The 20,130-nt window shown below is 57.2% G+C and overlaps 2 protein-coding genes across 2 annotated transcripts; one reads left to right on the top strand and one right to left on the bottom strand.

The window, feature by feature from the left end:
- Positions 1-897: 897 nt before the first annotated feature.
- LOC119113392 (uncharacterized) lies at positions 898-12,372 on the top strand. Its single transcript, XM_037237714.1, has 11 exons — positions 898-1,027; positions 1,680-1,822; positions 3,544-3,617; positions 3,884-3,979; positions 6,755-6,892; positions 8,298-8,375; positions 8,852-8,959; positions 9,461-9,591; positions 10,678-10,758; positions 10,941-10,992; positions 12,270-12,372. Exons 1-11 carry the CDS (start codon positions 898-900, stop codon positions 12,370-12,372), a joined length of 1,134 nt encoding a protein of 377 aa, XP_037093609.1.
- Positions 12,373-12,542: 170 nt separating this feature from the next.
- On the bottom strand, positions 12,543-19,873 carry LOC119113391 (thioredoxin domain-containing protein 3 homolog). Its single transcript, XM_037237712.1, has 11 exons — positions 19,725-19,873; positions 19,190-19,342; positions 18,314-18,514; positions 17,326-17,465; positions 16,532-16,650; positions 15,699-15,937; positions 14,909-15,334; positions 14,356-14,526; positions 13,473-13,629; positions 12,943-13,106; positions 12,543-12,620 (listed from the first exon to the last, which is right to left on the bottom strand). The coding sequence occupies exons 2-11, from the start codon at positions 19,340-19,342 to the stop codon at positions 12,543-12,545; spliced, it is 1,848 nt and encodes a 615-aa protein (XP_037093607.1). The 5' UTR covers positions 19,725-19,873.
- Between the last annotated feature and the right edge of the window lie 257 nt (positions 19,874-20,130).

Raw genomic sequence — 20,130 nt, 5'->3', positions numbered from 1 at the left:
AGTTGGTTCGGCCTCCAATACACCGCGTGCGGTGTACTTTAGCAAAAACAACAGATAGCCGGTCACGCGAGATCACGTGACAGCAATGTTCTTCGTGACGACATAAAACTGGCGGGCGCTCGCCTGACGCCGCATTGAACGAATGACCATCGGTTTCCATGGCCATCGGTGAATAACAGAGTGTCTGTGCACCAGGAAGGCAACATTCATAGCACGGTATCTTCACGCTGTGCCTGGTGTGCTGCTTTGGTTGGGTATGCAGGGACTTTGGTGGCGAAAAGACACGTTGGTGGTAGTACGCGTGTCGGCATCCGCAACTTATGCCGGTGACAACCAAAGCCAAGATATATATATATATATATATATATATATATATATATATATATATATATATATATATATATATATATATATATATATATATATATATATACATATACCTACATATGTATATAGACTCTGCTACAGGTGCTGCAGGTGTATATACGCATACATTTATATACATACGCTAATTCTGGTGCGAGGCCAGTAGTGCGCTTTAGGAAGTAGCACATCTCTGGTGTGTCCCGTACTAGGATCAGTTACCGTCGCCGGCGTCAGATGATAACGTCGGGCCGTCTCTGGTTTTAGGAGGAATGTCTGGAGACCTTCACCGCATCGCAACGGGCACGACAAAAACATTTTAAAAATTCAGTCGTCTCTAGAGTCGAATAACGGAGTTTGAGTGAACAATTATTTCCATTTCTTATACAGTTTAATTTTCCTGACACCATTATTGCGATATATTACATTACGCACGCTTTTTGATGTTTGATTAACGCCGGTGTTCCTTCTAAAATCAGCGCCTGCGTCGCCATCGCCTCCGCTGTGGTCTCAAGGCGTCATATTCTGCCGCAGATGGAAATCCGCAGCAATCAGCTGATCAAGGACCACGAGCTGCGGCGGCGGGACCTCATGATCCTGCGCTACGACCGACAGAGGGCGCTGTGTGACGAGATCATCAGCCGACAGCGGGACTTCATACAAGGTCAGCAAAGGTCAAACTTGTGTTACCAGAGCCAACAACGCGACTTCATTTAAAGTCAGCAAAGGTCAAACTTGTGATGCCAGACCATTATCCAGCAGCGGGACTTCATGCAAGGTCAGCGAACGCCAACCATGTGTCACGAGCATTGTCCGACGTCGGGACTTCATTCAAGGTCAGCGAAGGTCAAACCATTGTGACCAGATCATTGAGCAACAGAAGGACTTCATGAAAAGTCAACGAGGGTGAAACGTTTATTCCCAGAGCGTTAGCCAACAGCAATGCTTCGTGCAAGGTCAGTTAAGGTCAAACAGAACTGACGGGGTCATCTGCCGACAGCAGGGCTTGATGCAATCTCAATAGCAACAGCAGCTGCGTGCGACCAGCGGAGGCCGAGCAGACGACAATTATCTTATAGACAAGACAATAGTATTAGCCTTATTCCTGGGAAAAACCAGGAGAATAGAGATATAGTTGGGCTGATATTTTGGCAACATGCCGTTCTCGAAACAATAGCAGAAGTGATAATTATCAATTATCACAAATTATTAGTTAGATACACAGATAGACAATTATCTTGTAGTGGTAACCGGCTGCATGCAGACACAGGACAATATGATCCATTATTGGATGATGCTCTCTCCTATGCCGCCAGATATTGAGTCGGGCCGGAGCCCGAATGGCGGCGACATGCCTCCGGAGCTGCAGAAGATGTACTCGCTCTACCAGCAGGAGCTGCAGGGACCCAGCGCGCAGAGGGATCAGCGCTTTCTCAACGGACTGAACGAGGTCATGCGGGTAGGTCGCCAGCGGTCACTCAGAGGTCACGGGGTCGCCTTGGGTCATCAGAACGAGCCCCGGCGCTGTGGTGGTTGGGTTGTCCGGGTTGTGCCGGAGCGAGTGACAGTCGCCGCCGGACTGAGAGATACCCTCGCTGGTGCTCGACCCCCACTCACCTGACACGAGTAGCGCTGATGACTCACCTCCACGCCTGATGATCATCTCTCCACCTGATGCATCTATCAACGCCTGATGACTCATACTCAGCGCTGATGACTACATCTACTCAACGCCTGATGACTCGTTCTCCACGCGTGATGACTCACTCCTTCCTGCCAGCACCTTTACCACGAGCGGCCGTGTCATGCCACCTGCATGACACGATAAGGATCCACCAGCACGATGTTAACCCCACGTTTAGCAAACGGGCAAAGTTGCCAGGAAGTGTGAGTGCTCGGGTACGCTGTGAGTACTCGGGTACGGGGATGCGGTACGGGCAGCCTCAGTGCATGGTTATGCGTAGCGAGGCGTCGAACCACATCGCCGAAGTTACGGACAATTGTGTGAGTAACTTTGGAAGAAAAGGCATGAATCACACGGGTGTTCCCTTCAGAAGTAGCATGATGCTCGTAGGTCCATCAGGGATGAGGTCGTAAGGGCAGGCCTCCAAAGAAACGAGCTGATACACGCAGCGTCTCTAGCAGATGCATGACTTTGCCCGATGAGTGGAAGCGTTTGGTAGGTGTTCATGCAGGGTCGAGGCCTCCCGTGTGAATTCTTGGTATTGAAGTTCCATGATGCAGATATAATGCGAAGCAGTGGTCCGGAGCAGAGCTTATGTGTGAATAAGTGTAATAAGCTGAGTAATAAATGAACGTGAAACTGAACGTAAAGAGATGTGTTGCCAACATTGTGATTTAGAAACACCAGAGAGGAAAACTGTCCAAGATGTAGACATTTGACAATCCCTTTTCCACGGATGTGACTCGGCATCGTAACGCATGGGTACCAGTGCTTGACCTATGACGTGTTCACGCTGCTTATCAGCCTTGTGCCTGGACGCCTATTCGTCTGTCTGTCTGTGTATGTAACTCGCGCGTTGTATATTTGCTGCGCTCTGCGACCTGCGATGACCGCCTCCGGGCGCCCCTGACACGGCTGTCGTCTCCGTGCGTCCCTGACACGGCTGTCGCCTCCGGGCGCCCCTGACACGGCTGTCGCCTCCGGGCGCCCCTGACACGGCTGTCGCCTCCGGACGCTCCTGACACGGCTGTCGCCTCCGGGCGTCCCTGACACGGCTGTCGCCTCCAGGCGCCCCTGACACGGCTGTCGCCTTTGGGTTTTCCTGATACGGCTGTGGTGACCGCCTCCGGATGCCCCTGACACAGCTGTGATGACCGCCTCAGGGCGCCCCTGACACGGCTGTGATGACCGCCTCCGGATGCCCCTGACACAGCTGTGATGACCGCCTCCGGATGCCCCTGACACGGCTGTGATGACCGCCTCCGGATGCCCCTGACACAGCTGTGGTGACCGCCTCCGGATGCCCCTGACACGGCTGGTGACCGCCTCAGGGCGTCCCTGACACGGCTGCGGTGATGACCGCCTCCGGATGCCCCTGACACAGCTGCGGTGACCGCCGCCTCCGGCGCCCCTGACACGGCTGTCGCCTTTGGGTGTTCCTAATACGGCTGTGGTGACCGCCTCCGGACGTCCCTCACACGGTGGCCTGCCCGCAGTCGCCATCCACGCTCTCCATGATGAGCAGCGTCAACCAGGACGGCGGGCGTCTGCCGCCGATCGGCACCGACCGGTCAGTGACGTCACTGGGAACCGCGCGTCGCGTCGCTGCCGCTCCGTGCCGTTTTAGGCGTTGGCTTGTGTGTGCTCCGGTGGGAATTGACAGCGCTAGGGTTCGATGAAATGACGTATGTGGTGGCCTACCGACTGCATCATATCTACTCTGCATGCTGTCCGGATGGCAGGCCCCTATCTAGGTGACATCGATGCCTGACAAGCGTCACACGACACACAACGATGGTACTTGATGGCGGTGACAACAGTATGCGCCGTCCTCAGGGACGAGAAGCTGTTCCAGCACCTGGGGCGAAGGAGCAGCGTGGACTTTGACAACAAGCGGCCGCAGACGCCGCTAAGCCTGCGCAGTCCGAACAGGTGAGCGTCGTCATGCAGATGAGTGCAGTCTTGTGTCGCAAAGGCCGCTCTTACGACAGCACCTGCGGGAATCTTACAACGCGCTCGGCCTTAGGCGGACTGTTTCGCGAAGTTTGTTGCGAAGATGTAGGACCGCTTACACGTAGGTGGTTAAGTAGAATGCGTTGTTGCATTTTGCGTGCTCGCTCACGCACTGGGACAGCAGCCCACAGCATAATATCTTTCGAAGAAGAACCCTTTCCCTGTTCATCACCATCTTTAACTGGCAAAGTTGCACAGTAACAAGTGAAACGATGGGTACTCTAAAAGGTGGGTACTCTAAAAGTAGTGTTTGGGGGATTGTATCGCTCTCCTAAGGGAATGCTCGCTCCGCCTGAACGCAGAAGCAAGAAGTGATGTACACGTACCGACACTAAGTCCAGATTTAATCAATTTTCGGGATGCTGCATTCAGATACGCTCTAAATTGACAAATATAACGTTATATTAACTTCAAGCAGTCTGTGTATGACGCCTATCAATCTTCAACCCCTTCGTCTGGTTACGCACTGGTTACGCAGTGTTAAACAAGCAATGTCACGTTCGCTTGGCCCCTGCTTGAGCTAGAGGTGATAAAAAGATAAGAGCGCATTTCTTGCAATGCGAAAAGCTAGCAGTACCCGGCTGAAAGTGTCTTGAGAACATTTAAAAAAGATGTCAGGATAATAATCTCATCAACGTCTGGTCCATGAACGGTACACTATCCATGACGTCAACCGCTTGTTACCGTATCGGTTATGCTCCATCAAAGCCCCCTCTCTACATGCGTAACGTAATTGAATGGACGCTCCATAGGTGCACTTTTGGTACTGTCCCTTTACTCCCTCAAAACTCAGGTCTCTCAGCTGGCTGCAGAACGGTGACGGGTGTTTTGCGCGGGTCTTGCAGCTCTGCCAATCCTCAGCTCCCACGGATCCAGTCCAGCTCCTCGCGAAGCGCCCCTGCCTCGCCCACCTCAGACGCCAAGAGCCAATCAGCAGTCACCCGTCTGCCGCGGCTCTGATTTCAAGGCCACGCTTAGCCAATCACCGCCCGGCCGCCGATTCGTTGACCAATCGGCCACAAGCGTTTCTGACGTCACAGCCTTGCCTGCAACCGCCTCACAGACAGAGCGGTGTAAGATTCACTTTGTGTTTGTCCTGTCCGTGTTGGCCTGCCCCTCCGTTACTGTCCCGTTTGCTCGGGGATATTGGTGTTGAGCTACGGTTTTTCTGTGACTTGAAATCTGCCGCGGCCTTGGCCTCACGATTTAAAGGTCATTCTCAGCCTCCAGTACAACCGGTCAACGTAAACTATTTTACGTTGATGCCCTGTCATATAACTTGCTGCTAAATCGACATGTATACCTCTGATGCAGGTCATTGCCATTGGTGCCTTGTCCATAAAGACATCTTTATATATTGGTTGACTGGAAATGCTCTCATCATCTGATGAGCATCTGATATCTGGGCTCCATGACTGATTTTCAGCTGTCAAAATCAACGGAGGTCAAAACAGCTAGTGCGATGGGTTGGAAAAATACGTCACAGACTGACGTCAGCTTTATCAGCAGGGGCGCACTCGCGCCAGAAGAGACGTCCCCTTCATCGATAATGACCGGGATGTTTTATGGGATAATGACCGGGATCGGGATGTTTTAAAATGACGAAATGCTACTCAATCCTGTGGCTTGAGTGGGTGACTGCTGATGGCTTCCGGCTCCTCCTACACGCCTGTCGTGGAACAGCTCACACAGCCATGTTTGGAAGCGACCACATGCCCCTGTCCTCTGGCGTGACCCCACGCAAGCCTCGGTTGGCATCGGCTCAAACATGGCGGCACAGAAGGCTGGTTTGTTTTTAAATTATGTACCACAGTATGCAGTTACAGCTATTTCGCCCTCTTTCTAGACGAGTGCGTACACTTGGAGCCTTTCCTGATCAGACTGTGTGAAAAAGGTAGTCCTGCTATGGCCCTAAAATATTTCCAACTATGTCTCGTGCCGAATTTCCAAGGATTTCGCAGTATTTGGCTTTTGATTAAAAGCTGAGACGTTGTGCAACTGAGAGAGAATCAGACTTCATGTCTTGGCCCAGTCAAACCAAGTTGCACGGTGTGATAGAAAAAAGGGCTAAATGGCATTAGCTATTAAAAAAACGAGGTCTTTTGGAGCTAGGTCTGCGACTGAAATCGGCTGAAAACCGAAGCTATTATATAAGAAGAAATGGCGCTAACGAGCAGTGACAATAAGCCACCTCGTCGTTGCTGCAATACATACAGAGTGTGGGTTGCATTGCGATTATGCACCCGCTAATGCTTCATTCTGTCGTCAGAATTCTCTGTTGTGCCAGTGTTCGACAGCTTGTCTCGTGAAAGTTAATTTTTCCATGTGTCAACACATTCCTCATCCATCTCTTAATTCTTCTTCGCCGACTTGCCTGTTTTGGCGGTAAAGTCCTACGCTCCTGTTTTGCTCCATAAAACTTTTTCCGCAAATTTTCATGTTATACAAACCCACCGGTATGTTACAACAACCGCTCTGCACGTTAGCTGGTTGTGTTCCTGGCTTCGATTTTCGCTCACCCATTCAGTTTCTACCTTTACGAGTCCTTGTCTGCCGTGCTTGCTCACGTTTTCGCCGCTTTTGCCGCGCGAGCTCCGCCGCCCGCCCGCTGTCCGGCCTCGGGCGCCCCTCCACCCCTCGGCGTCGCTGTTCCGCTGTCCGGCGCCGCTGACGGCGCGCGCGGGCCGGCCACAGCTCTGTGCCCAGCTCCGCCGCCTCGCCCCTCCGCCTGCCTCCGATCCGGATCAGCAGGTCGCCCGACTCGCCACCCTCGTCAGCTGACCGGCGCGAGATGCGCGACAGCGTGCACGGCATTCAGTCAGTAGCCGGCAGGTGAGGGTTGTGGGCCTGTGACCGGCGGTGTCGCGGGATCGGACCCGCCACCGGCAGTTTTTTGGGTCGCGTGCTTCGGTTGCCGTACTGATTACAGTGTTGATGTATGACCGTAAAAATCAGGTGCGTCGTTGAGGACATAATACATTTATCATGCTTTGGCAAGCAGATGCCACTCAGTGATTTCTGATTGACCACATCCTAACGTGTTTTCTTGTCAACGTCCGAAAGGGCGTGTAGGGTGAATCAAATTCCACCATAGTATTTTTCAACCAGGCGTGGGCAATGCGAGCGGTTTATTAATTTTGGACCAGTTTTTAAAGCGCTGGCTGCACACGGATACGTAAGAGGGATTCTGCCAAGCTACAGTTTGCGGCCGGCCTTGAAGGCAGATGCTCCAGTTTTCGATAAGTGTTCGTATCTATTATCTTGCACCCTTTTCGAAGCGTTTTGGGTTACTTCTGCAGGCAGAGTATGCCCTTTCTAGTTTTGACACGTGTCTTGTTTGTTTATAGCCATTTGTTGATGTCCACGAGCATTTGGCCGCTCTGTATTTCGTGGCCCAGATCGTCCAGCAGGCCCAGGGGCCCGTGACCGATCCCCAACAGCCTTCACCTGTGGCAGGGTCCTGTCAGTTCCAGGGTTCCGTGACAGGCCTCCAACAGCCCTTCACCTGTGGCCAGGGTCCTGACAGTTCAAGGATCCGTGACCGGTCTCCAACAGCCCTTCACCTGTGGCCAGGATCCTGACAGTTCTGAGGATCCGTGAACGGTCTCCAACAGCCCTTCACCTGTCGCCAGGGTCCTGTCAGTTCCAGGGGTCCGTGGGCCGATCTCCAGGGGCCCTTCACCTGTGGCCAGGATCTTGTCAGTTCCGAGGGTCCGTGACCGGTCTCCAACGGCCCTCTACCTGTGACCAGGGTCCTGTCAGGCACATGATCGACCCTGGCAGCATCAACGAGTCATCGCTACTTACCACTGTGACCCATTCACCAACCATGCAGGCCCTCCTAGATCAGCCACGATCAGCCAGGGAAGGCCTCTGGTGGTCTCCGGTCTTCTGACCATCTCAGGAACCCCGATCTTTTCGGGCCCCCCGCTCACTTACGGCCCCCCAACCGCCACAGGCCCTTGTCCTCTCGAAGCCCCTCGGTGTGTTCCAGAAATCCAATCCGTCTAAAAACAACAAAACATTCCACATCGTGGGAGTTTTCACACTAGGATGCAGATGGAGTGGGAAGGGGGACTGGGGCCCCAATTACACCCCTGTTCCGCAGAGTGGCCTCTCCTGAGCCTCTCGAGAGTCTCAGGGAGGCGGTCCACGCTTCAGCTCTCCCCGACCAAGCCACTGCTGTAAAAGTCCCGATCGTAACCGGGATTTCAGCAATGTCTTGCGACGTCCGCAGGCGAAGACGGCGCGGAAGTAGGCGACCAGGGTCCATGGATGAGGGCAACACAAGCCGACGCGGCAGCTTCGCTAATGGGTGAGTGAGTGGTGGCAGGTGTGCCTCAGTGGCCGTTCGTACAACACGCACTTTGTGACGCGTCAGCTGCCACACAGCAGGGACGTAGCCAACAGATGGGCGAAGGGGGCCTGCCCCCACTCTCGCCCTCCTGAGCCAAGAGTTTCACACGATATTTTATTATTAGTATTATTATTTCACATGATTATTTTGTTTCGCAAGATTTACACCTACTGGGCCATTCCACAAGAGTTTAGTGACAATTCGCATGATCTCGCAAAACTTTGACGTCTGGGTTCCTCCCCGAGCTAGAAACTCGAAACAGTGCAGGCGCCAACAATGCAGCTACTATGATCCGCCCAGTCAGCAGTCAAGACCAGCAGGCTGACCGGCACGTTGACCTAACAGAGCCGCCCGCGTATTTCGGTGCCCCCTTCCCCCCTGCGTGGTGCACCCCCACCGGCGCTTGGTCTGATGGCGGAAGTGCGTGTCCTCAGGAGCGGAATGCGTCGCTGGGGCAGCTCGGGTGACCTGGAGTCGGCGACCGGTGCCGGCCGGCGCTCCTCCCTGCTGACCGAGATGCGGCACGCCGACCGTCGCACCAGGTGAGCGCCTGCCGGTTGGCGCCCCGGCCGCGGCAGAAAACTGACGTCAGATGTGGGAAACGAGGGTTGTTCGCTGCCGGTAACGATACGCGCTGGAGGCCTTTTATTAGATAATACTTCGGTCGCGATCGCGGTCTAGGTCGTAAGAGGAAAGAAAGGAGCTTGTGTAACTCTTACGGTATAAATTATTACACCTACGACGACCTTCTGCGTTGAAAGAAGGGGCTTAAGAACCTCAGCGCGATTAAAAAAAAAACATCTGACCTGCAGCAGAGCCTCTTGTTCGCAGCACCCAATAGGCAAGGTGACGTCGCCAGCACCTTGCTCCACTCACCCCAGTGACTTTTTCCGAAACTGTGAAATCGGACACACAACTGGAGGGATGGAAGTAGCTTCCCTGCCTCCTCCATACTCCTGCGTCGCTGTGGTGGGTTCGGACCACACTGTGACGTCACCCACCTCCGTGTGTGACGTCACCCGCCCCTGCTCTGTGTTGGCCAGGTCCAGCCGGCGCCGCCAGTCGATGGTGCAGTCGGACGACGAGTTTGACGACTCCCGCCTGCCGTCCGTCCGGCAGGCGGCCGGCGGCCGGCGACGCGCCTCCGTAGCGCGAGACAACGGCGTCAAGACGCGTCAGTATACCCGCCGCCGCCGCCGGCACGGCTGCGGCAGAGGGTCGTGCGTGGCGTGCGTGCGTGCGTGCGTGTGTGCGTGCGTGCGTATACGTGTGTGGAGGGGGAGATGGAGGGTGTGGGTGAGTTCCTGTTGGGGGGGGGGGGGGAGGGGGAGACGCGTACCGTTACGTGCCGAGTAAACGGCGCAAATGTCTCCTCTCTTGGTCATCAAATTCGTGGACAAATATCGCGTGGACGCGCATTTTGAAAGACAATAAGTGATGCTGTTTGTTCCCAAATCTACGAAAGATGAAGTGGAATGCTTTGTTATGCTGCGGGCTAAAGATAAAGATAAGTGAATTTCTGTTTGCGCCTAGGTGAATGGCATGTGCCGTTGCATCACAAATTACATTAGATTAGGCGTTCTGGTAGGCCAGAGGCGCTAGCACCAAGTGCGATGCCTGACAGTTTACAAGAGTTTGGAAAGGGTCAGAGCATGGAAAAGGCTGGGGCAAAAGCGGGGCCAAGAGAACGAAGAGGCTGAGAGCCAGCGGCGGCTGCGACAGGGAGGCAGACGGGGATGGCAGTCTCCACGGAGCCCCTCAAGCCTGTCTGAGAACTTGGCTGTAGCGACCTGAGACGTGTGCGCAGTGGAATGTGGGGTGAATGGAAAGAAGATGAGTACCAGGTGGGATGTGGAAGGTAAGATTCGTATGTAACAGGATGTGAGAGAGGGGAGGCACATGCCATGGACCTTGGAAAGGGGAGCACGTCTAATAGTGCTTGGGATAGGGAAGCTGCGTGCAGTGAGATGTGGGATGATGTCAGACAGGACGATGTGGTGCATGAGAGGAAATCTTACTGTGATGGTCTGTGAGAGGAGGCATATTTGCGATACGCAGATTTGGAGAGCAAGCATGCATGCAAGTTTGTTTGGTGGAGGGAGTACGTATATGGTCTAGTGTGCGTCGTGCGGTGTTTACAGCACATGGTATCCAAGGAACAACGTTCTGGGTCCGTTCGATATGTTTTTGTTTGTGGCAGATGCTTTGGCTGATGCAGATGCAACTGGCCGTCTCTAGCCGGCGTTGCCCTGCGTTTCAGTGCCGTCCATCAACGGCACGCAGACGAGCAGGAGGCGGAGCGTGCGGAAGCGATCCAAGTCCGAGGAACCGCCAGTCGATCGTCAGCTTCGCCCTAATGCACTGACGGGACGGTCTGATGCCTTGAACACGCTCCTGTGCGTTGCCGCAACCGCCAGTGGCGACATCTATCGGCGACACCGACGTTAATACTTGGCGGCGGCAGACGCTGTCGGCCAGCGTCCGTCCACGCCGCTGCCAGGCGATAGCTGGCCTTTTCCCCAGGGGCGGATGATGACGTCACCATCTCAGCGGAGGGCCAAGAGGGAGCCCGCAGGTACGTCTCGGACGGCGGCGGGGGGGGGGGGGGGGTGGGGGTGGGGTGGGGGGGGGGATCGGGGGTGGGGCAGGTGTTGCGTGACGGTGTGACGACCTCGTGACGCTCGACTGACGTTTGATTGCGTGTCGTCCGGCCCCGAGTGATGTCCTGGCCAGGCAGCGTGCCGGCCACGCGCGGACCGTGTTGACCGCACTTCTTCCTGCGTCGGCGCCCCGCGGGGCCCGTCGGGTCCGCCCGTCCGGGCCGGGCAGCGGGCAGTTTGGGTGAGCTGGCGCCCTCCAAAGCGCATTCAGTGCCCTACCCCTAGCTTCTTTACCGCGCTATGTGCCACGTGACATGGGGTGCGAGCGTTTTGCGAGGACGCCTAGTGTTATCGGGGGTGGCATTCGCAGTGCCCTCTATTTCGGTGGTCAAAGTGATATTTTGTTATCGCTGCACGTCCTGACAAAGTTGTGAATTCTATTCGATTTATCTCGTTTGAAGTGATGTTAGCTGTGTTAAAGGCCTTCGCAATAAAATAAACCTCATCGGAGATGCTGAGTGACCAAGTTTATGAATATGCTCAAACTGGGGCAGAAAAAGACGGCAATTCAGGACACTTGCGTGGAACGCTTGGAGATACAGCTAGTTTGTGAGTGACTTCATGTGAACTTTTAGTCAGCCCCACAGTTTGCGAGTTTTCCCTTAGTCAAAGTGAAACAAATTCCTTTCAGCATGAGTTCTGAGCGAAAAGGAGTCGTAACCGAGTCAACCAAATCATTGGTGGATCACTCGTGCCGACATGTAAGCAGAAGCATACACTAAAGATGGCAACCAACACGTGCATCCAGCTGCCCTGCCTTCGTCACTGCAGACAGCCGGCTCTGCGGGTACTCAGCCTCCGCCAGCGAGGTGCTCTCGGGGCCGCTCCCTCCCCCACAGCACGAGGTACCGGCAGCGGCTGGGGCGGGTGATATCTCCTGCCAATCCGGCCCTGCGCTGCGCGCTCTGAGTTGTGCGTGCTCAACGCACAAAGGAGGGAAGGAGACGCAGGCACGGCGCCAAGTGGAGGACAAAATAATGCTGAGTATATGAGTATTGCACTATCTGCCTCCACTCATCCCCCTTCCCACAAGTGGTATATCATATAGGAGTTGTGCTTACCACCACATTTATTCGGCCGCTGGAGCCTCCTCTGCTGGGGCCTTCTCTGCTGGAGCTTCCCTCTGCTGGAGCTTCCTCCGCTGGAGCTTCCTCTGTTGGAGCTTCCTCTGCTGGGGCCTCTTCTGCTGAAGCTTCCTCTGCTGGGGCTTCCTCTGCTGGGGCTTCTTCTGCTGGAGCTTCCTCTGCTGGAGCTTCCTCTGCTGGAGCTTCCTCTGCTGGGGCTTCTTCTGCTGAGGCCTCCTCTGCTGGGGCTTCCTTTGCTGGAGCTTCCTCTGCTGGGGCCTCCTCTGCCTGGAACTTCTGCTGGAGCCTCTTCTGCTGGAGCCTCTTCTGCTGGAGCTCTTCTGCTGGAGACCCTTCTGCTGGAGCTTCTGCTGGAGCTTGCTCTGCTGGAGCCTCCTCTGCTATGGCAGCGCCTTCCGGAGGAGTTCCTTCAGCGGCTGGTGTTGCGTCTGTGGCACCCTCCGTTGCATCGGTTTCATCTGCCGGCGCCGCCCCCTCGGCAGCATCCTCCGCAGGTGGCGCCCCCTCGGCAGCACCCTCAGCAGCACCTTCCACCGGCGGCGCCTCCTCGGCAGCACCCTCCGCCGATGGCGCCCCCTCCACCGGCGGCGCCCCCTCTGCAGCACCCTCCGCCGGCGGCGCCCCCTCGGCAGCACCCTCCGCCGGCGGCGCCCCCTCGGCAGCACCCTCCGCCGGCGGCGCTCCTTCAGCAGCACCCTCCGCCGGCGGCGCTCCTTCAGCAGCACCCTCCGCCGGCGGCGCTCCTTCAGCAGCACCCTCCGCCGGCGGCGCCCCCTCGGCAGCACCCTCCGCCGGCGGCGCCCCCTCTGCAGCACCCTCCGCCGGCGGCGCCTCCTCGGCAGCACCCTCCGCTGGTGGTGCGCCCTCTGCAGGTGGGGCCAGCAGAGTGTCGATCTCGACACCCCAAGAGGCAAACACCAGCTTGGCGTCCAGGTCGGCTTGAGCTGGGGACGACAGAGGGATTTCATGACGGGTGTGCGGTTTTTACAGGCTTGCTCACTGGGCGTACAACAATAACACAGCGCACATGTCGCACTAGCACAGTGTCCTCTACGCTACACGGGCGAGCCCGAGAGCTTGTACTGACACACTACGTCTACAGGCATCAAACAACGGCCGCTGAAATCCAGGTCCCACACTTCCTGCGTTTCCAATGCAACTTCCTGGGTTTCCAACACGAGTTTAAATACTAGGGCACACACATTTCTCTCAGTCTCGGGTACATTAACTGGCGGCAGTCCAGCGAGGGAGTCCTGCCGTGTCTGCCCTGCGCCCGGTCCAGAGCGGCTCGCCGCCGCGTCCCCACTCACCGGGGCCGTCGGACAGGTAGAGCGGGTCCATGTTGACCATGGCGGAGAGGGCGGCGTCGCCGGCGCACGCCAGTGCCACCGCGTACACCGGCTCCGCCACCAGCTCTGGGATCTGGCTCTGGCCGCCCTCCAGGCTGGCCACCAGCTGCTCGGCTACCTGGCGGCGGCGCGCGGGGCGGGGCGGTGACGGCCGTCTGCCAGGTGCGCGCCGCGGAGCGCTCGGCGCCTGGCGGCGGCGCGGCGCGGCGGGGCGGGGCGGGGCGCGGCGCGGCGCGGCGCGGCAGGGCGCGGCGGGGCGATAGCGGCTGCCTGTGGGCTGCGCGCCACGGGCCGATCCGCGCCTGGCGACCGGCCGCTCGGCGCGGCGACCGGGCCGGCGGTGCGGCCCGGGACGCGTCTGGTCGGAACAGTCGGCGCCACGGAGGGATACCGTTCGCCGGATGATGCTAACATGATGGGTCTGGTTCGAGTGTTCGCATCTGTGTGACGGTGGTGGCCGTCATATTTTCATCTTTGCCGCGAATAAAGGGTGAGCAGAGACAGGATCCTGCTGAAGGAAGCCAAATCTTGCAGAGTTGTGAAGTTTTGGAAAGAACGTTCACGAAGGAATGCTCATGAATGCCATGGAGATGCTCAATGAATGACACGAGAATGTTTCATAAATGACACGAGAATGTTCATAAAAGACACGAGAATGTTCAATCAGCATTGTCCACTCCTGGCAAAGACCCGTGTTTCCAAAGCTCGCAGAATCAAACGGCTAGTGCTGTGACCACGAGTTCATAAGCAAAACAGGTCTTTCCCCCGAACAAACAACTCACTCAGCAGCCAAACGGAGGGTTCTCCACATAAGCCAGCCGCAGTTCTCGAGGCATCAGCGTACCTCCTCTATGAGGGCGTCGGAGCCCGAGTGCAGGACGCGGAACCCGGCGTCGACGAGCAGCTGCGGCGCCTCCTCACGGCTGGCCGGGAAGATGACGAACGCCACCTGCTCCGCCGGCGGCGCCGGCGCCGCCCGGTACAGCTCGGGGAAGTACTTGCGCAGGGCGGCCCACTGCGACGCGCGGACACAACGCGTCACGCCGCCGGGCGGCGTACTGACCGCGAGCAGCCCAGGGCGGGAGGGCGCGACAGGCGGCGCCGGGGGCCCAGTTTGCCGGAGCAGCGTCGCAGACCTGGAGGTTCTGGTTCTCACCCAGTTGTGTGGTCAGCATCGTCACCAGCACTCTGGCCTCGGCGTCGCCCACCGGAGTCTACCGCATCGTCTGATGGGCGCGGCAGATGCGTGCGAAGGGGCGCAGGCACCCCCCCCCCCCCCACCCCCCACCATCACAGCCCAACTTCATGCATGGCCAGTTTGACGTTTCTAGGAAGAAACGTTAGTCAGTCATACTGTCAGGCATGGCACGGCCAAACGCGCGCCAGCTGAGCCTCACCTGACCGAGCACGGTAGGAGGTGTCCACGCGGCAGGACTGAGGTCCTCCAGCAGCTCCTGCAGCTGCTCTTCGATGGTCGGCAGGGGCTCGCCCTCCTCTTCCTCCGCTGGCGCTTCCTCCGCTGGTGCCTCATCTGCTGGAGCCTCCTCCGCTGGAGCCTCCTCCGCTGGTGCATCCTCCGCTGGCGGCTCCTCCGCTGGCGGCTCCTCCTCCGCTGCACCATCCTCGCCCTCCTCTCCGCTCTCGGCCGCCTCGCCATCCGCTGACTGGTCACCACCCTCCTGCCCTCCAGCGGCGGCCGGCGCAACTTCAGCTTCCAGCTGGATCTCGGGAGGCGGCGCTGGTGCTTGGCCCAGGTACAGGGTGAGCCAGCGGTAGGGTTTGTCTTCGCTGTATTCCGAGTCCAAGATGGCGACCAGGGCGCACTGCCGGGCACACACGGATCGCATAAAGTTGCACCTGCACGTTAAAATTGCACGTAAAATTGCCAACCTGCACCGTCACTCCATTAAACGCGCCGCGCTGGACGTGCTAACGCGATTACGAGCCAATGTGCATGGTGTAAGAGGGAGGGGAGAGAGAGGGAGCCCGTGGATGCCATGCGACCTTCACCTTCCGAAAATGCTGCACATTAACCCTAACGCTAGGCATTTGGTAAGACATGCAAAGCACCGGCTCCAAAATTGGTTTTTATCGCACTTTACCTGTGCCAATGTGAGTTACACTCAACATTCATCTACATATGTTGGAATCCCCTGCATTTGCTTTCCAAATGTAACCTCGACTAACCTCTCCCTCCAGCATCATGTCCTTGACCGCTTGTCTCTTGGCCAGTATTTCCGGGTCCTCCTCCTCGGGCTCCGCCGGCTCGCCGCCACCCCCGCCGTCGCCCTCGGCGTCGGCCGCCTCCGCGTCAGCCGGCTGGTCCGGGGCGTCGGCATCCTCCTCCGAAGGCTGTTCGTCACCGGTGTCCTGTCCGCCGGCCTCGTCGGCGTCCTCAGCCGGCGGCTCCGAATCCGCCGCCACGACTGTCGACGGCACCGTGCAGAGGGGGGGGGGGGGGGAGAAAGTGACAGGAGAGAGAGAGAGAGAGAAGGGGAGAGGGAGGATGGTCAGAGGGAGTTTTATGGCGACGCGACGGGGAAACACCTGACTTCTTGCAATATTCTTTCGCTTATGCCAGTAAGTAGCATGTTTCAAAAACCAGTTTGGAATGCAAAGGTAATTTGAAAGCCACAGTAGACACCCCAAGCACAGGGGGGGGGGGGGGGATCCCTAGAACCTATGTCTCCATCAATACCACTAACAGTACCTATACTGTGCAAAACCGCAAAACCGATTCTTACACAGCAGAACGGATCCGTGACACGGAAAAAATGGCGACAAAGTAATTTGTAAACCTCAGTGGGGACTTCAAACCACTAGCCTGTATCGTTGGTTGCGTTATTTTCCGCTGTTCTGTTTGGTTACACTTTAAAGCGGCCCCCACGCGCTCATGTTACATCACAGTTCAGCACATCCTGAACTGTGACGTCACATGACCTAGCTTCATTCCCCGACATTAAACCGGGCGCTGCGTCCGTGTTGAGAGCCCCCAGCGACGAGAGCGTAGCGGCACTCACCGGGCTCCGGCGGCGGACCCAGCAGCAGGGCGTCCACCTCCTCCTCGGAGAGCACCGCACACGTCTCCGCCCCGCTGGTGAAGCCACGCGCGTCCAGCACGGCCTGGATCTCCTCCTGCCTGCAGACAACATTAGTGGCCGGTCCAGGCGGGGCAGACTGTTCCGATGCGACAGCGCTGTTGTCTGTGATGATGGTGATGGAAATGAGCGGGTTACATTATCCTCGGCACGGACGCGTGGCATGATCAGGCTGCTTCCCTGCATGCAGTGCTTGAACTTTCAACCAAACGATACAACAAAGCGCTGGAAGCGTCAGCATATAACAATGACGTAACGTGTCGCTGTGGCCTCCCAGACTACTGAAGCACCAGCGTCGGTCCGTATGTCAGCGTTGTATATCACATCGCACTGCATCAGTCGTATCTCGAACAAAGCACGGCAGCCATCGGACGAAATCGGACGCGCTGTGGCCGTTTCGCATACCGCAGACTAGCAATGCACTTTGCGTTAGGTGCACGCAGGCCACACCTTGGAACGCCACTTGTGCACAACGTCCGCCGCCCTGCAGCGTTGACCCCTTTCAAAGGACACTAACGTGAGCAGACTGGCGCGAGCACATCACCCTGAGAACACTGACGCGAGCACCTCGACGCGAGCGTGCTTCCGCGTCCGACCGAGAGCGCGCCACCGCGCCGGCGCCGGCTCGTCCTCCGCGCCGACCGACCGACCTGTCCCTGACGGCGGCCGCCACCACCAGCAGGGCGTACGGCGCCAGGGCGCGGCGCACGCGCAGCTCCGAGCGCTGGCGGCGGGCGTTGAGCGCCGCCGCCGTCTCGGCCTCGTCCTCGACCACCGGCACCTCGGGCAGCTCCACCTCGGCCGGCGCGTCGCACTCGAGGGTGATGGTGACGCGCTGCCGCTCGCCTGCCAGCACCTGACGCCGGAGGGGGGGGGGGGGGGGCTTTCAGAGACGCCGCAAGGGAGGGCGTTCAGGGGCACCACGAGAGGAGGGTTCAAGGCGCCGCGGGGGGCGCTCAGGGGCGCCAATGGGAGCTCTCAGAGGCGCCGCTGGGGAGGGGGGGGGGCAATCAGGAGCGCTGCGGGAGGAGTGCTAAGGAGCGCCGGGGGGGGGGGGGGGGGGTCAGGGGCGAGACGGGCCGACGGCACCATCCGCTGTCGCCGCGAATGTCGTGGCGAAGAGTGCGGTGGCAGCGGAGCAGTACCCAGCAGTGAGCAGCAGTGGAGCAGTGAAGAGTACCCAGCAGCAGGGCAGGGTGTGGGAAAATGCCTCGCACGCCCAGTATGTGTTTTATGCTAAAAGTCAATGTCTGGAGTGTCCCGGCCCTCTCCTTTACGACCTCTAACAAATGTGTAACCTTTTGGGCTTGAGACGTACCTGGCATTTTGATGCAGCGCAGCATCTACTAACCACCCTTGCCTCCACCATCCCAACATCAGAAAACCCGTGGCCGATACCTCACCGCTTAACCTTCGTTCTTGATTGTCCTTGGGTTCCGTGCCCGCCATCAAAACATCCCGACCAGGCCAGCTCACACCGCCGGTGCCGCCACCCGCTACCCGCCACCCGCCACCCGCCGCCCATCAACCGCGACCCGCTACCCGCCACCCGCCGCCCGCCATCCGCCACCCGTCAACCGCCACCCGCTACCCGCCACCCGCCGCCCGCCATCCGCCACCCGTCAACCGCCACCCGCTACCTGCCACCCGTCAACCGCTACCCGTCAACCGCCTCCCGGCACCCGCCGGCCGCCCGCGCCGCACCTTCTTCTCAATATCGAGCTCCTCCAGAATCTTGCTGGCCAGCAGCGGCAGGTGGGCGCCGCGCAGCTGGTAGACGGCGTTGCCCGAGCCATAGAAGATCCAGAGCGGTTCGCAGCGGCCGCGGAACGCCTCCAGCGCGTCGATCGCGTCTGACCGGGCCGTTACGAAGTGCAGCATGTCGTCGCCCAGCTCGAACTTGATCTGTCGGCGGCGGCGGTCCGTCAGCCGTAGGCTGGGGACGAGGTGCGTGGGGGTGGGTCCATCTGGCGGACTGGGGCGCAGTTGGGCGGCTCGGGCTCGGCGCACAACACTTCTGAGGAGGCCAGCCGGTCTGAACAGCCCACGTCAGATTACGTCTGATTAAGGCTATTTAGACTAAATAGGGCAAAGTGTATGTGGGGAGGAACGGCCCTCGAGTTAGCCAGGATCTATGGCGTTAACTTTGTTCTCACGTTGGGCAGATGATCGCCAAAACGTGTTTTAGCAATTGTTTCTCGCAATGTTCTCAGTTTACATGGCTTATCCATATGTCGTAAACGTATCGGATGAAAGGCATTTTTCCTTCGGCTCGAAATTGTTATGATCTTCTCGGCATGCCAACGTGCCTCCCAGACACTTGTCACAAGTCCAAAAACGATCAGATGGAAAATTGCGGCCCACAACTTCAAGGACTATCCAAACTTGCATGATTGCATTAGCTAACTCTCCACTCAAACCTGGGTAAACAAGCGAACCGACCTCCTCAGTCCACGCTCCACACGCACTGACCGAAAACTGACTGTCTGCCATCAATCTAAACTGCGCTCATGCACGCAGTCGTCGACAGCGACGCGTCGACGGACAGAGGGCCAGCAGCCGGACGTCTGCCGCACACACCTTCTTCAGCATCCCCAGCATGGAGACGCAGGGGCCACACCACGCCGGGTACACGTCGACAACAGTCAGGCCGGGCTTGGAGATCTCCTGTTCCCACTCTTCCTGTGTGGTGACATCCGTCTGGATCTGGATCAGATCCCTCTTGCGGGCCATCTGGCGGTACAAAGGACAGGTGCAACAGATATACGTGTGCGCGTAGGGGTGGAACCGCGGCAACGTAAGTTTTGTGGAAATTAACTCCAATCCAGGCGTCCAGAAGTCGCTGGGGCTTAGTTCTAACTTTTGCATACAAAGTCTGTTAAGTCAAGCCACGATGCATGTAGAATACAGCATACGTTAGCCTCACAACATAGGCTAGGTACCTACCTTCGGTATATGTTAGTTATGCTATGCCCGTGTACACATGTAAATTGTCTTGTTCATTTCCAAGTGGTGCGATCGTTCCAATGAGTGTGACTGCCTGAAAGGAGCCGGCATAAGTGCCGACGTCCTTAACGCAAGAACAGTTTGACGCAACCAAGCCCCCAAAGCTTACCTTTTTGACCGATTAGATCTGTTGGACTATGAATACGTTGGACATGATCAGCTTGTGTGAACATTGGGCACCATGTTGGAAAATATTTCGGTATAATTGCTACATCACAAACGTGCAGCACCCGAGCTTTTTTGGACTATCTGGACTTGTCCGCACCCTCCCGAAGCATTTTACCCGATCTGAATCATGTCATCATGAGCCCGTTGCCATGGCAACACTAACGAACTATAAGTTTTTGGAATGATCACTAGATGTCAGCACCAATGTGACACTACAGAATTCTATTTGGGGTAGGGCCGCACGTACCTAACCTTAGGACTTTTACGACGCGTTTACCTGCGAGCAGTAGCCACTTTCTTGATTTAGATTCGCTAATTCTAGCGCTGGGGGTAGGGAGAGGCAACGA

Source organism: Pollicipes pollicipes, unplaced genomic scaffold (assembly GCF_011947565.3).
Source record: "Pollicipes pollicipes isolate AB1234 unplaced genomic scaffold, Ppol_2.1 Scaffold_7262;HRSCAF=8765_pilon_pilon_pilon, whole genome shotgun sequence".
Classification (NCBI taxonomy): domain Eukaryota; kingdom Metazoa; phylum Arthropoda; class Thecostraca; order Pollicipedomorpha; family Pollicipedidae; genus Pollicipes; species Pollicipes pollicipes.
The sequence above is the reverse complement of the archived record's forward strand: the minus strand, read 5'-3'. Positions and strand labels throughout refer to the sequence as shown.

Coding starts and splice junctions, on each gene's coding strand:
- LOC119113391 (XM_037237712.1), bottom strand. CDS start 19,342: ATGGCCCGCAAGAGGGATCTGATCCAGATCCAGACGGATGTCACCACA. Junction 15,335..15,698: donor ACATGATGCTGGAGGGAGAG/GTTAGTCGAGGT, acceptor TGTGCCCGGCAG/TGCGCCCTGGTCGCCATCTT. Junction 12,621..12,942: donor CGCCGCCGGCGGAGGGTGCT/GCCGAGGGGGCG, acceptor CGGCGCCGGCAG/ATGAAACCGATGCAACGGAG.
- LOC119113392 (XM_037237714.1), top strand. CDS start 898: ATGGAAATCCGCAGCAATCAGCTGATCAAGGACCACGAGCTGCGGCGG. Junction 1,028..1,679: donor ACAGCGGGACTTCATACAAG/GTCAGCAAAGGT, acceptor CTATGCCGCCAG/ATATTGAGTCGGGCCGGAGC. Junction 9,592..10,677: donor AGACAACGGCGTCAAGACGC/GTCAGTATACCC, acceptor CCTGCGTTTCAG/TGCCGTCCATCAACGGCACG.